The sequence below is a fragment of the Diachasma alloeum genome, unplaced genomic scaffold (assembly GCF_001412515.2).
Source record: "Diachasma alloeum isolate Michigan unplaced genomic scaffold, Dall2.0 Dall_scaffold_00284, whole genome shotgun sequence".
Classification (NCBI taxonomy): domain Eukaryota; kingdom Metazoa; phylum Arthropoda; class Insecta; order Hymenoptera; family Braconidae; genus Diachasma; species Diachasma alloeum.
The window spans coordinates 145,517-162,448 of NW_021680423.1; the positions used below are offsets into that span (position 1 = coordinate 145,517).

The following is a 16,932-nucleotide window of genomic DNA, read 5'->3' on the forward strand; positions in this document are numbered from 1 at the left end:
AAGATTATACCGGCTGCACCCAGTAGTTTTTCAATATTTTTTGTGACGACTGTTTATTAAAAAAAAAAATTTATTTACAAGAGGATTGTACCGAGTGTGCACAGTAATTTTTCAATATTTTTTATGCCGAATTTGTGGTGGAAAAGCAACATTTTTTACAAAAAAATTGTACCGGGTGCGCATGGTAATTTTTAAATATTTTTTTACGCCGGATTTGTGGTGGAAAAGTAATATTTTTTACAAGAAAATTGTACCGACGGCACACGGTAGTTTTTCAATATTTTTTATGTCGACTATTTGTTGAAAAAACAATAATTTATTCACAAGATTGTACCGGGTGCGCACGGTAGCGTTCAATATTTTTTAATGCAAAATTCTTGTCGAAAAAACTATTTCATACACGAAAATTGTACCGAGCGGGCCCGGTAGCCTTTAAATATTTTTTTATTACAAATTGTAGTTGAAGAAACAATATTGTATACCGGAGGATTGTAACGTGTGGGCCCGGTTTGTCAGTATTTTGTTGCGACGACTGTTTGTTAAAAAAAAAAATTTATTTACAAGAAGATTGTACCGTGTGCGCACTGTAATTTTTCCATATTTTGTTATGCCCAATTTGTGGTGGAAAAGCAATATTTTTTACAAGAAAATTGTACCGGATGGGCCCGATAGTTTTTCAATGGTTTTTATCACGACTGTTTGTTAAAACAAACACTAATTTATTTACAAGAAAATTGTACCGGTTGCGCCCGGCAGTTTTTCAATATTTTTGGATGCCATATTCTGGTTGAAAAAAGAATATTTTAAACAAGAAATTTGAACCGGGTGGGCCCGGTAGCCTTTCAATATTTTTTAATGCCAAATTCTGGTTGAAAAAACAATATTTGAGACAATAATTTTAAACCGGGTGGGCCCGGTAGTTTTTCACTATTTTTTCGCGACGACTGTATATTAAAAAAAAATTTATTTACAAGAAGATTTTACCGGGTGTGCACAGTAATTTTTCAATTTTTTTAATGCCAAATTTGTGGTGGAAAAGCAATATTTTTTACCAAAAAATTGTACCGGGTGGGCCCGATAGTTTTTCAATATTTTTTATCACGACTGTTTCTTAAAAAAACTATTTCTTTACAAGAAGATTATACCGGCTGCACCCGGTAGTTTTTCAATATTTTTTTGCGACGACTGTTTGTTAAAAAAAAAAATTTATTTACAAGAGGATTGTACCGAGTGTGCACAGTAATTTTTCAATATTTTTTATGCCTAATTTGTGGTGGAAAAGCAATATTTTTTACAAGAAAATTGTACCGGGTCTGCACAGTAATTTTTCAATATTTTTTATGCCGAATTTGTGGTGGAAAAGCCATATTTTTTACAAAAAAATTGTACCGGGTGGGCCCGATAGTTTTTCAATATTTTTTATCACGACGGTTTCTTAAAAAAACAATTTCTTTACAAGAAGATTGTACCGGCTGCACCCCGTAGTTCTTCAATATTTTTTAATGCCAAATTCTGATTGAAAAAACCACATTTTATACAAGAAAATTATATCGGATGGACCCGCTAGTTTTTAAATAAATCTTATGTCGAATTTTGGGTAGAAAAACAATATTTTTACCTAGAAAATTATACCGGGTTAGCCCGGTAGATTTTCAATATTTTTTATGTCGACTATTTGTTGAAAAAACAATAATTTATTTACAAGAAGATTGTACCGGGTGGGCCCGGTAGGCTTTCAATATTTTTTTCTGACAAATTCTTGTTGAAAAAACAATATTTTATACACGAAAATTGTACCGGGTTGGCCCGGTAGTGTTTCAACATTTCATATAACGATTATTTGTTAAAAAAAAACAATAGTTTATTTACAACAAGATTTTATCGGGTGCATCCGGTAGTTTTTCAATACCTTTTATGACGACTGTTTACTGAAAAAACAATAATTCATTTACAAGAACATATTGTACCGGTTGCGCCCGGCAGTTTTTCAATATTTTTTTATGCCGAATGTTTGGTAGAACAATAATATTTTCAACGAGAAAATTAGACCAGGTGGGTCCGATATTTTTTTAATTTTTTTTATGGGGACTATTTATTCAAAAAACAATAATTTATTCACAAGATGATTGTATCGGGGGCGCACGGTAGTTTTTCAATAATTTTGATGTCAAACTCTCGTTGAAAAAACATTATTTTTTACAAGAAAATTGTACCGGGTTGGCCCGATAGTGTTTCAATATTTAATATGACGACTGTTTTTTAAAAACAAATAATAATTCATTTCCAAGAACGTTGTGTGCCGGGTGCGCCCGGCAGTTTTTCAATATTTGTTATGGCGACTGTTTGTTAAAAAAAGAATTTATTTACAAGAAAATTGCACCGGGTGGGCCCGGTAGTTGTTAAATATTTTTTTACGACAACTGTTCGTTAAAAAAACAATTGATTTACAAGAAGATTATACCGGTTGCGCACCGTACCGGTTCTGCCCGATAGACTGCCTATATTATTGTTGTTGAAATTTTTTAGAAAAAATAATGTTTCCCCAGCAGAAAATTGTACCGGTTTCAGCCGGTAGACTGTGGCTTTCATTTGCATGAAAGCATTTGTTTACAAAAAAAAAACTATTTTTCTAAAATAAAACCGTGCCAGTTACGCCCGGTAGACTGACTATATCATTGTTGTTGAAAACTTACGGTTTCCTTGGCAGAAAACTACCGGTTCAGCCCGGTAGACTGTCTATATTATTGTTGTTGGAAATTTATAGTTTCCTTGGCAGAAAACCGTATCGTTTTCACTCGGTAGATTGTTGGTTTCATTCTTATGACAGCATTTGTTGCAAAAAAAATATATTTTTAAAAAATAAAACTGTACCGGTTCCGCCCGGTAGACTGTCTATATTATTGTTGTTGAAAATTTATGGTCTCCTTGGTAGAAAACCGTACCGGTTTCACCCGGTAGACTGTGGCTTACATTTTTATGGAAGCATTCGATGCAAAAAAAAGATATCTTTCTAAAATAAAACTGTACCGGTTTCGCCCGGTAGACTGTCTATATTATTGTTGTTGAAAATTTATGGTTTCCTTGGCAGAAAACCATACCGGTTTCACCCGGTAGACTGTGGCTTACATTTTTATGGAAGTTTTCGATGCAAAAAAAAGATATCTTTCTAAAATAAAACTGTACCGGTTCCGCCCGGTAGACTGCCTATATTATTGTTGTCAAAGATTGTTGGAAAAATAATATTCCCTCGGGAAAAAAGTACCGGTTCCACCCGGTAGACTGCATGTATAAATGTTGTTAAAAATTTGTTGAAAATCTATTATTTTCAATGAAAAAAATTGTAGCGGTTCTCGCCCGATAAACTCTTGCTACTGTTGCAAAACATTTCTTTTTAATGAAAATTGTTCCGATAGCGTCCGATAGCCACGGAATATTATTGTTGTAATGAATTTGCTCTTTGATCAATATTTCCCGTGAAAAAAAAAAAATACCGGGCGCTCCCGGTAGCATTCTCATCGCGTCGTGATTTTCGAAGCCTTCAAAACGAAGAAAATCTTTGATTGCAACATTCTTTTAATATTGCATCCGCCATCTGCAGGAACAAGGCGATACTATATTTCACTCCGATCGTTAGATGGCACCTCTTCTTACTTCAGCATTCCCCCTCCCTCATTTCCGGTTTGGGATTTTGGTCCTTTGGGATTTTGTCACCCATCCCTGATTTTGATGGTTGGTAGCAATGATCAGCCATCTTTGTCCGCGATATTCAAATTAATATAAAAAATTAATTAAATAACGTAAAATCTTTAAATACTGAGAAAAGTCGAGAATGAAAGGACAATGAACAGGGGACGAAAAACAACTTCGCAGGCGTGAGAAAAACCGTTGCCGGAAATAATAAATGTCAAGTACTTGAGTTTACTTCGTAAATTTACAGCTCTCCAAAATTCCTCAAAACAATACTTTTCTTGAAATTCTGAAATATAGAGAGAAAATAAACTCGACGGTTACGGTCGTAAAATTGTTAAGTCTCGGTTCTGAGATATTTAGAAAGTCTCTCTGATTCACGTGTTCCACACGTGTTGAGTGTTGAGTTCTCCTTTGTTCATTGTATCGCGGAGCTGAAGGGCCTGAGACCCCTCAAGAGGGAATACTGTTGACGTCACACGCTCCCCTTTCTCCCTCTTTCGCTTCCCGATTTCTCTTTTAAGTTACCCCTCTTCCCTTTACTCCGGGCCAAGATTGCGCGCGCAACTTTTGGTCTAGTGGGGGTGTATGGACCCAACCCTTAGATTTTTAGTTTAAGTTAGAGACAGTCCCATCGTGGCTGTTGTTCCGACAACTGTTCCAGCTTCTCTCTTCGATTAGTTTTTCTTAAAGTTTTCCATAAAAGTTTTATCAAGTGTATTTGTCTACCAAAGATTTCAAGTTTAAATTAGAAGTTTGAAATAAATAGTGTTAATGTGCTCTCCTAAGCACTAGTGTTTTGATTTATTCTGGAATACACCTTCAACCCATTTATTCAAAAAATGAACGAGTCAACATCGATGGAGTCCTCATCAGAGGTTTAGCGGCTAACAGATCCACATTTCGAAGTTTGGCGCTCGTTATTTCAAAAAGGCGCCACTGTCCTCCTAGTAACATTGATAGGACATAACCTAAACCCGCCTAGGGAAAAGCGCAAATCGCTTGAAATACAGCCGCATTTTGAATATTCGAAAATATTAAAATGAGTCTCTACTATTTTCCGGTTTGAAAGTAAAAATGATCATTGCGCCTATAAGGGGAAAAAGCGGAATAAAAATGAATCGAGGTGTATTGATTATTATTCTCGTTTTTTAAAATGAAAAATAGAAACCAATATCACTTTAGTGCTATAAGTTATAACATATTATCACAAACAAATATTATAGCTATTAATCTTTGGAAAAGAGTATTATACGCAATAAAATAAAAGTTCTGCTGTTCACAACTCGGCAGATGGGAGCGTACAGCTCTCAGCTTCGTCAGTACTGAAGAGTATCAGGGTCTCTTCCAATACGTCAATCTCATCAGCATTTTGCGAAGATCCAGGGGCATCGCTTTTGGGAATCTCGTACATTTTAGCGGTAAATAATTGGAACATCTGTTGAGTAGGCTCAAAGGAAGTACAACGGAGTTTTCTCACGTAACAATGAATACGAATCCTCAGAATCGCAGTCAACATATCGATCTGCATTTTATTCCTACACTTGGTTTTGACGCAATTCATCACTGAGAAAACTCTCTCGACCACTGCATTGCTGACTGGCAGCGAAAGCATTTTTAAAACTGTTCCAGCCAACTCCTTGACCACCTGTCGACCACTGGCATTTTTAAATGTATACGCATGAGACCAGAATTTGGATGTATCATTCAAAATTTCCCTAGAAAAATGGTCATTCCAAGGAATCAGATTGATGTCTCTCAACTGATTATCGATTGCTGTGAGATCACTGTCCTGGATGAATACCGGTGGTATATCGTTAATTGATGGTTTGGTGGCTGGAGACAAAACTTTCACCGATGCAAACTTTGAAACGTCTTTCAAGATTTTCAAATTATTCGGCATACGGTTCACAAGCTGCTCACATAAAGTCAGAAGGTATTCTCTGCATCTTCGAGACACTTCTGTGACAACCTCTGGTGGTACTTTGTCATTTACGGCTGCACGATGAAATTCCACTCCCAGATCGACTTCGTCGATTGACTTCAGTGCTAGCGTATTATTCAGTGCTTCACTAATTACAGTGACACACTGAGTAGTTTGAGCTTTTTCAATGAATAAAGGTTTAATAAAACGAGTAGCCACTGAGAGAATGAGCGTCCATAAACTATCGAAAAGTTCATAAATATCGCGATCCGTGCTTTGAAATAGGAGATTTACTTCAGTGACTCCCTGGAGGATGGATTTCAGGAAAAGTAAGTATAAGTGATTGGCTGGATCGTTATAAATTTGAGCCAAGTGTCTAGCAGTTAGACATTTGTCCTGATTTTTAGTAGCAATCATAGAAAAATGAGTCTTTAACTCCAACCATTGATCCAGAATACGTCTCACTACTCCATTATACGCCAGCCATCGTGTGTCGCATAGTTGTATTAGAGCCAACATTTTCTTGTTATTGTCATTGATAAGATTGAATAATGCCCGGTATTCTTCCATTCGTTTTGCACTCAGACAAAACCAATTTCGTGACTCTCGTATCAAATACTCCAAATGAGCAGGGAGAACGTCAGCAGCTTTCGAAGCACACAGATTTAAAGAGTGACATATGCAGCGAATGAGGATCAAATTAGGTAACGGTATGTTATCCCTTAACAGGGTAAATACTGAGTGATTAACACCAACCATATTGCTTGCGCCATCAGTTCCAATAGCGATCAAATTTTTCACAGGAAGATTGATGCTGTTTAAGTATGACGTAATATGTTGATATAAACAATTTGATGTGATTTCTGTCACGCTCACGATACCCAAGAAGTCGGTGGTTATAGCTCCCTCTTTCTCACTGAAGTACCTGATACATAGAGCCAAATATTTCTGGACCGATACATCAGTCGATTCATCAATAATAAGAGAGTATTTTCTATCACCAATATCTTCCACGAGAGAACTCAATATTGTTGGAGATAGTACGTTTTTCAAAAGTTGAGAACATTTTGTTCGATGAAGACGTATGGACTCAAGTTGACTCTTTTTTCCCAACTTCTGAACAATTTCTCCTAAATGGTCGATGGTTCTGACTGCACTGTGTAGTGCAACAAAAACGGATAGTTTTATCTCTGCTAATTTCGTAGCATCTCCAACCACATTAATCCCGAACGTTGAAATTGGCCTTTGATTGTTGAGACATTCAGCGAATCGACAATGTTTCTGGGTTACGGCGTGGGCCAGCAACTGTCTTATGTGCTCTTAGGCCTACTTTGCAAAACTTACAATAAGCTTCTTGTCCTAATGCATTGGGATCTGGATTCTTTGATATCCAAGCTGGGAAATGAGAAAAATCAACGTGAATGATTGGGATCACACTTACCGGAAGGTTAACGCTAGAGACATAATATTTAGTCGTCTGAAAGAACGATTTACCCTCACCTGCCATCTCAGGTGCCAATTCCCAGGATTTGTTGTAATGTTTTTCATATTTCCCATGTTTACCCATTTTCATATATATATTTTGTATTTAAGTTGTGATCATCGATCAAAATCAAGTATAAACACGCTTGACAGTTGTGGAAACCGAAAGACCCCAATGGATGGTCCGACACATGCAAACGCACCCAAAACTGTACCGACAAAAGGGGCAACTGGTGACGAATTATTGAACGAATTTGAATTTTTAATGATCAAGAAAATGTCATTTCGCTTGTAAATGACATAAGAGATTTGTTTAAAATAATAAAAAAATCAAATTGAGAATACGCCTAAAATTGCATAATGCAAAAAAAAATAGCCTAATTGGGCGATGGGCTAGAAACCTCAATCTCATACCGCCTTCCCGACTTCCCACCTCGCCTAAGCGGCGGTAAACCGCCCAATCTGGCAACTCTGGCGTGAGCATCGAAGTGGTGACTGGGCAGTGAGGGGGAGCAATCAACCAACCAAACTTCGACTGGAACGCTGCGATAAAGATATGGGAATCCCGAGGGGTACCGTATTTCTTTCGCCTATTCCTATACAACGATTGTCGCTCGTTCTTTCCTCATGAGAATGAAATTCATCTACGATTCAAAAAATGACTAGAGGCTGGTTTGTCCATGTTCCTTTTCCTCTAAAGGTCAGTTTTGCAAACGGAAACTTTGGCAATCGACTCGTTGGAATAACACATGGACCCCTCTGGCGGAACGGATCATTGGGCAACTGGACCCTTTGTGAAGGATATCCAAGTCTTTTACAGTTTGGTACAGACCACACTATAGATTCAACCATTTTCAATCATCAAATTTGTCAATTAAATTGCATGACAAAATGTTGAAACAAATCATGAATATTCAGCGTCATTCAAATTACATTTTGCATAGAATTATTATTTTTTTTTCAAACATTCGGTGTTCGTAAATAAATAATTGAAATTGTTTAAACTTTCGGAAATCTTATTTATGCTTTTGAATGGAAGCTTTGTAATCATTGCTTTTCACGTAGAATGTCATGAAACGTGAAGATATAATGTTCTTAGAAAATGTGTGTATGTCCGGATGTGGGTACAAATTTTTCGGAAATTTTTATAAATCGTCCCAGAAAAAAGACTAGAGTTGAAGCTAAAAATATGTAATTTCGTCACATAATTGGTATTATTGTGGAATACTTCTGGGCGCAATTTCAGCTCAATAGGTCAAGTAGTTTTCGAAATACAGCAATCAAAAATCAAAAAATCAAAAATATGTTTTTATCAATATCTCGAAAACTCCGTATCTGAATTGATTTATTTTGAGGTCAAAATATTCGTTGATAATATCTATCAAATCAAATCACAATACTGCTATATAACTAGGGATCGTTTGGTAATAATCAGCATTTTTCGTTTTTGCGAGAAAATCGTTCTGTGCACGATAACTCCCGAAAACATTTAGATAGGATGTTGCAATTTGATGAGATCGTAGTTATGATATCACAGGATAGGATTGTGGGTAGGTGAAATTGGATAAGTAGTTTAGAAGATATTCAACTTTTGGTAAAAAACTGTTTTGTTCAATATCTCCCAAACTATGGGTCCGATTAATTTTTTTTTCAAAATACTCGTCTTACCGCCTCCCATCAAGATCAATCAAAATATGAAAAAATAATTTTTTCGGGTCCAATGACAAAAAATATTTTTCAAGTGATAGTTAATGTGACGTTCCATAGTATGCACAACACTTAGAATAAGCACCTGAGATTCTGGCTATTATTTAGTATTATTGAGTGACACTTGTGTATAAAATTCTGTGCTGATCGATTCAATAAGTGTAGAGCAATTCATCCAAAAATTTTTTTTTTCTAAAGTCACATTTTATCGATTATTTTCGCCTCACGGAGCTTATTCTCGACTTGCATGAAGACGGATTCGGGTGTGAACGAGGTGGACGGAGGCGGAATTACACACGAATCCGTCTTCGCGGAACTCAAGAATAAACCCCCAGAATAACTTGAAAAGTTATATAATAAAAAGGTATGTTTTTTTTTATTTGATATTATGTAACATTTGATCAAATAACGATGGAAACGGGAATCGACTTGGAAAAAGAAAACATGGAAAACATTTTTCCGCGAACCATTGCACCAGATCCATTCGGAATTTTATTACCAATGGAATTGCTAGAGAGAGCAAAGTTTAAATAATATAAAATCATTGCAAAATATCCGGAAACTTGGGGTAAAATATGGAGCTCAAATGAAAGTTCTGATGTTCAACTATAAAAGTAGAAAAGCATTTCACTGGAGAAAAAATAGTCAAAGTACTTGGATATCCTGAAGGTATTTATGACGGGGTGGCCATGTAGAAGATGAGACGGTTAGAAGACAACGAAAACTATAATAAACAAAGTCATAATCATATCAACAACATCTAAATATAGTAGAAATAATTTTTAAATTTTCATTTCATGTCATTTATTTTTTTTTTCGTCAGTAATTGTATAAAGAGATTTCAAAATCTCATTTGGAATCCTTGTTTTTGATAGCATAATAAAGAAGTGATATTGATCAGCAGCAATTGTTTTGTTATTATTATTATCATCAACAATTGTTACATTACTTTTTTTCCCATGAAGAATGATTGGATTCTCCATTCAAATGTGATACTCTCTCAACCATTAAAAAGATTATACAGTTTAATTGATGAATCGTCAACCTTGGAGTTGGCTTTCTGCCCAATCATTTCCAACAATTTGTCATAAGCGAACGTAACTTCCTTGAAATCATTTTCATATTTGGTTTTCTGCTCTTCAGTGGTATCCAATACGCGATTGAGATAATGAAGGAGTTCTTTGTGCTCATAAACTTCTTTAATTTCTTCGAGCGATGAATCTCTTCTAATTCCCAGGATTTCATAAGGATCTTTCCCTAAGAAAGATACAATCGGATTGACAGCATTATTGATCAATTGCAGACAATCGGGATCTGTGGGGCATAATGTCAGGACTTTGGAGAAATCAGCAATAGCTTCCTTATACTTGCGAATCTCCAAGTAACATTTCCCTCGTTGTTTCAGAGCTAGATAATGCTTGTCATCACCGTTTATAACTCGTTCGTACTCTACAATTGCTCGTTCATACTTTTTCAGGTTCCAAGACGCTTGACCCATGTTAAAATATAATTTGATCTTCATGTTCATGTGGTCAGGATCGATTCCCAGAGCTGATAAATAGTGGTTGTGGGCAGCTTCAAAATTCTTATTTAGGAATGCATCGTTCCCTTGCTTTTTCTTCTCAGATATTCTCCTCGCTTTCTGCACACATTAATGTATTTGAATTAATAGATAAAAATTAATCAGTTTTATTTCACACCTGAACACATTTCATAGAAAAAAAACGTAGCACATTCGCCAGAAAATTCTATCAATTTCTCATGAATTCCATTGAAATATTCCGCAGATTTTCTACGCGTTTTTTCCAATGAAAATGTTAAATAGAAAATATTTTACCAAAGAAATCAACATTACAACTGACTTTATTGAAATATATGTCAATGGAAAGTTGTTGATCTACACTATCTAAATAGTCTTATTTGATTTGTAAACCTGTTGGTGGCGCTGTTCGGGGTTCAGCGGCATGAGTCCCGTACCCCTAACCCGTGGAAAATTTCAACCGAGCCGAAGAAAAAATTTTTTTCGTGTCACGGGACCTGAAAATCCCCATTCACGTTTTTCAGATCCATTGACACGAAAATTAATATACACACCTCGCCATGGGAAACATATCACCCTCCCCCACGTGCTTGCCATCCTCGCCTTCGGCTCGGAAGGCAATCTTGCACGTGGAGAACGGTGACCTGTTTTCCAAGGCTCGGGCATGTAATGTACTATTTCGTCATTCCGACTACAAGGCAGGGCTTTATGGATGCTACGCGTCCGTGAATCGCTGTCTACGGTCGTTATGACAAAAATATTATTCGACATACGACCTAAAAAAACTTTTCTAGCTCATATGATCGTAACCCTCACCCTCGGCTCGGGCTGTAAACTCATATTCGCCAGAATAGTACATTAGAGTACAAGGGCACAAATTTCGTTTTCAACGAATGTGTTACAGGCCGAGCCGAAGACCCGGCTCATAAACTTCACATGAACATGGTCGGCTCATAAACTTCACTTTACATGGCTCGGCCTGTAAACTACACATTCGTTGAAAACGAAATTTATTACCGAGTGCTCTATAATATTTTATGTTAAGTCGTGCAGAAGTCGAGTTTTGAGCAGGCTGCGCGAAGCGCAGCGTGCGATAAACTCGACTTCTTGCACGGCGCGACATAAAAGTTTTTTTCTGTACTGCTTCTCACGATTTTTCGTCTGGGAATTGGTATTGCATACTTCCCAAACTCGAAAACTTGAAAATCACTACAAAAAAATCTTGTCCCGGGCTGCTGCGATGGGGTTTATTACTCGTGTGGCGTTGGCGTCCGAGCCGAAGGCGAGTGAGCGATGGCATTGAACTTTGAGGGTAATACCGCCCGGCATGCGTCCAATGCCGCCCATCTTGTTTTGTTGATTTCTTTAGCAATACCGACCAACTGTTATAATTTTTCCTATTTCCATCTTTCGTGTCGATTCTTTGGCTCCATTTTGATAAAGATTTCGCGTGAATAACAATAAATTATCCTGAATTTACGCGATGTTTCAGTGGCCACCGACTACCCCAAACAATCGAGCTGTCACTCGACTATTCTCTAATAGCTGCAGCTAGAAATCATGACCGAAATTACCCACAAACTCTGGGCGGAATAATCCTCAAACACGGAGGCTGATAAAATAGCCAATAATAACTGATGAAGATATTTTTCTGCTAACGAAAATGTCGCAATGGATGTGGACGTGTATAACGAACATATATTTCACACTCCATTCAATTATGGACCAACTAGAAATTTGAAAAATCTTAAATTCTGGGGTCGAAATATTTTAAGAATTCAGTAGGAAATGATTTCGATTTTTTTAACGATGTTTCCACGGTAGAAAATTGAAAATTTCTATTGAAATTACTTGCTGTTATCAAATATTTGTATAAGTAAAAAAAGAAAAAAAAATTTTCACAGCCAATATTGAGAAATACGGGGGGGGGGGGGGCGACGGAGAAAAAAAAAGCGAGAAAACACTTGGAAAATTTATGTTAAGAAATTTCTATGGAAAATGTAGCATCCAATACCACTCGAACTTCAAAATTAAAACTTTCTATTGAACATTTTCTAATACCAAAAACGCACAGAACAGCTGGGAAATGTTCATCTACAATACCACAAGAGCTTTAAAATTATTGGGTTTTTTTCAAAATTATTAGGTTCGTTGTAAATAGGGGAGGTTGGGGTAAAATGGACACTTGACTTTTTTTTAAATGTTAGTGACGGGTTGAAATGTTGATGAAATTTAATTTTTTTTTCAATACAAAGAACAATTCTTTCCCTTTGTGATGAGCCTAAACTGAGCTTTATTGATACATTTGTTTCTGAGTTATGAATAGTTTTTAAAAAGTCTAAAGTTTCCATTGTACCCTACCCTCCCCTAAACGACGAAATCAATTTTTTCAGGTTAAAAGACTTTTCTGAAATACTTGACGAGTTCATTTGTATGCAAAAACCTTGAAGGAAATACCCGATTAATTTTGAAGTTCGAGTGGTATGCGGGAGATAATTTTCCCATCGAAATTTCGGCCAAAAAAAATTGCACCGTGAAACGAAATTGACAGTTGAGAGATGGGAGTTTGAATTTTATCCGCAAGCACCTTCATTTTTTATATACAAGCAGCATAAAAAATTATCAGTTGAAGTATCAAAAACTAGATAGGACGCGCGCGCCGCTTCCGCGCCGAATAGATTAGATTCCGAATCGAATAGATCATTGTAATTCATCGATTGCTGACAACTTACTTCATAAAGATCACGAACTTTAGAAGTACCAGGATCGAGTTTAATGAGCTCCTCAAAGTGCATCACAGCAGCATCGATATCCAAATCGTACTTCTTGATCCCCAAGATATATTTGACCTTCAAGTTATTGGCATCTTTCTCCAGAATCTCCTTCACAATCTCCTCACTCTCCTTATACCGCTTCAACAGCGCCAAATACTCCGCTTGTTTGATCTTCAGCGACAGATTCTCCGAACTAATGACCAAACTCTCGCAGACGCTTGCCAGAGCCTCTTTGTAGTTCTCACTTTTCACAGCTGTTTTCTCCCTCTCAATGTACCCTTGCAACTCGTTCAACTTCTCGCGTTCGATCAGCAATGTTTCATTCTCGGGATCGAGTTGCGATAATTTCTTGAGGTGTATGGCTGCCTCCATTGTGCACCCAAGAATTATTGCGCACTTTATCAGACGGCAGTAGCTCTCAACGGACGAGGGATTCAGCTCGATGACTTTGGAGGCATCGGCAAAGGCGTTCTCGTATTGTTTCGACATCATGTAGCAGATCGATCGGTTGTTGTAATTCTGTGGATCCTTTGGGCACAATTTTATGAGCCTGGAGTAGTGGGAGATACTTTTCTCGTACTTACCGGCATTCGACTGTCCGGATTGACTTTCAGACTTTATCTCTCTCTTCATAAGACTTTGGGCACTCTGTCCCCCATGAGAATTCTTTTTGTTGTTATGGACATTGTTATTGTTTGTGGGTGGATTTGATTCTTGCAATTGTTGACCTCCATGACGTCTCCGTGATGTCATGGGGTGCGGTTTGATGGGGTTGCCTTTTTTGAAGAGACAACACTCCGTCAAATGACCGATTTTTCCACACGCCTTGCACGTCTCTTTCTCAGCTGGGCAGTAATGCATTCGCTTCCAAACAGCACCACATTTTATGCAGGCTTTGACAGGTATACCACGCCCCTTCGATTGCTCATGACGCGGATTTGTTTCAACTTTGTTTTGAGGGATTGATGTTGATCTTGGGTTTCCACTCATACTTCACTCGATTTTCTCCCACGCGTTTTTTTAGAAATAGAATTAGGGTTGTAAATTAATTTACCTCGACGAGATGGGTAACAAGCCTTTGTTATTGTAGCTGATAACACGTATCGCACTGATTAGCGTCGTTTGGTCGAGCTGGGTAACGTTGTGCGACTGCTGGACCCTTCTTCTTCTACTATTTTTATGGCACTGACTAATGTGCCTTACGGCCAGGGTTGCCAGATGTTTCAGACCCCTCTCCATATCGCCCAAAGTCGGTGCTAGTGTCGCCAGAAAATCGCCCATTTTTTTATATAAAACCATTTTTTATATGAGGTATTCCACGCCAAATGAGTCAACCGCTGACTCTCAACCACTTGGTAATTAATGGCAATTTTTTCTACGATTGGGGAGGTTGAAAAACTATCTCTCTAATTTTTTCAGATTTTTCGGCAGCCCAGTTCGGAGACATGATTTCTTTTTATTTTTCCGTTTTTTTCCAATAACTCGAGTTCTATGTGTCCGATTTTAACTTATTAAGCGGCAAAATTTGCCTTTTTTTACCGCCTAAACGATGATTTTCAGGAATTTCATTTCGATTCCTAGATGCCCATAATAATGAATTTTTAAAAAAAAGTGGAAAAACTTGAATTTTGCAAATTACGTCACTTTTGATTTGTTTCATTTTTTTCAGTAATTCTTATAATCAAAACAAGTATGTTGAGCCGTCATTCAAGTTGGGCATCCCGCTAGATCTATTTTATTTTTAATTTTTTCTTTTCGAAATTTCGCAAATTTGGTCAGAACACCCCAAAACGACTTCGATTATGTATCAAAAAAATATGTAATATATAGGTATACAGTCAAATTGACTTCATACTATCTATAGTCAAAGTTAATCAACGCCATTTGGAGGTGTTTTGACCAAATTTGTGGAATTTCGAAAAGACAAAATTGAAAATAAAATAGAAGCAAGAGGATGTCCAACTTGTATGACGATTCAAAATACTTGTTTTGATTATAAGAATTACTGAAAAAAGGAAACAAATAAAGAACGACGTAATTTATCAAACTGAAGTTTTTCCATTTTTTTTCGAAAATTAGTTATGAGCATCTAGAGATCGATAGAAAAAAATTCTCTAAACATATTCTTATAGGAAGTAAAAAATAGAAAATTTTGACGCTTAATAAATCAGAATCAGATGGATAGAACACTCGAGTTATTTAAAAAAACGGAAAAACGAGAAAAAAATCGTATCTCCAAACTGGGCTGCCAAAAAAATCTGAAAAAATTTGAGATAGTTTTTCAACCCCCCCCCCCTGACGCTGTAGGAATCGAGGTTGTTGAGGGATGTAACAATTCACTAACAAATGCGATTCAATTAACTAATCACTGTATATTTACAAGACGTTAAGAATATATACAGAAGTAAAGATGTTACGCAGAAGTGGGGTGGTCGACTTGCTGAGTATTCGGCCGTTAGCGCTGAGGTGTCACCGAATTTGCAAGACGCCCGAATTCCGTAGATGGAATTAAGTCCGAGATATACGCGTGACACTATAGGAGCGAGTGAGACAGGCCGTAGTCTATACGCAATACCCCCTTCCCGTGGTCACTAAGAGGTCGATGGAATTTTATCATTGGATTTCATGTTTTTGGGGGTGAGGAATCCGAATATGTTATTTATTTTGTCCTCCCGTCGCACAATCATTTGTTATAAACAAATTAGTCCCCATTTTTAGTGAATGAATGTTCTTCTGGGAAAACAAAGAGAGATACAGAAAAATTGTTCAAACAAAAGTTATTCCTCTTTATTTCACCGATAAAATGATTTTTGACTCGTCGAAATCGATCGAATACTTCCAGAGATACAGGCTAAAGAGTGAGCGCGGGTGGATAGACTGCGCGGATGACGCTGAAACTAGCAGACGATGCTGGCAGACGGAGGAACGGTGGGAACGAGCACCACTGCGTGCCTCGCGCAGGGCACTCGCCGCTGTAGCCCGCAAGCTAGTCTCACATATGGTCGTTTTATCATTACTGGGGCCTTAATAATTAGATTCCTCATTGGGAATTTGATAAATAATATCCACAATATGGAAGAATAAATAATTTCTAAATATTTATTATAAGTTTTCCACTAACACGCATATTACCATTTTTTAATTTTTTAAAGAGTGGGGGTGGATTTCCGGAGGTTGCAACGACAGATGGACTCGAAATTTTTTTTGAGGTTGCGGAAGGAACCCCTCTATAAGTGGAAATGGTCAAATTCAAGATGGCGGAGTTTTAAATATTTCTTATCAATTTTTAACTGGCGCGCATATTGAGATTTTTAGTATTTTTAAAGAGTGGGGCTAGATTTGGGGGGGGTTAGCAAAGACAAATGAACTCAACATTTTTTTGGGGAGTTGGGGAGGAACCCCCTTATCAAGGGAAATGGTCTAATTCGGGATGGGCGGTTCTCAGTATCTTTTAACCATTTTTTACTGGTGCGCATATTAAGATTTATTAAATTTTCAAGCAGTGAGGGGTGGATTTCCGGTGCTAGCAACGACAAATAAACTCGAAATTTTGTTCTAGGGTGAGGGAGGAATCCCCCTAGGAGGGCCAATGGTCAAATTCAAGATGGGGGAGTTTTAAATATTTCTTATCAATTTTTAACTGGCGCGCATGTTGACATTTTCAGCATTTTCAAAGAGTGCAGCTGCCTTTCGGGGGGTAGCAAAGACAAATGAACTCCACATTTTTTTGGGCGGTACGGTAAGAACCTCCCCATGAGGAGAAATGGTCGAATTCGGGATGGGGGGTTCTCAGTATTTTTTAGCCATTTTTAACTGGC

General features: G+C 37.2%; 1 protein-coding gene across 1 annotated transcript; it reads right to left on the minus strand.

The window, feature by feature from the left end:
* Positions 1 to 9,626: 9,626 nt before the first annotated feature.
* LOC107038471 (dnaJ homolog subfamily C member 7) lies at positions 9,627 to 14,277 on the minus strand. Its single transcript, XM_015257568.1, has 2 exons — positions 13,073 to 14,277; positions 9,627 to 10,442 (listed from the first exon to the last, which is right to left on the minus strand). Exons 1-2 carry the CDS (start codon positions 14,102 to 14,104, stop codon positions 9,801 to 9,803), a joined length of 1,674 nt encoding a protein of 557 aa, XP_015113054.1. The 5' UTR covers positions 14,105 to 14,277; the 3' UTR covers positions 9,627 to 9,800.
* Positions 14,278 to 16,932: the final 2,655 nt, after the last annotated feature.

Bases quoted from the DNA above. Each gene is read 5' to 3' on its own strand.
- LOC107038471 (XM_015257568.1), bottom strand. From the start codon at position 14,104: ATGAGTGGAAACCCAAGATCAACATCAATCCCTCAAAACAAAGTTGAA. The intron at 10,443-13,072 runs GTAAGTTGTCAG...TAATGTGTGCAG, and splicing joins AAGTTCGTGATCTTTATGAA to AAAGCGAGGAGAATATCTGA.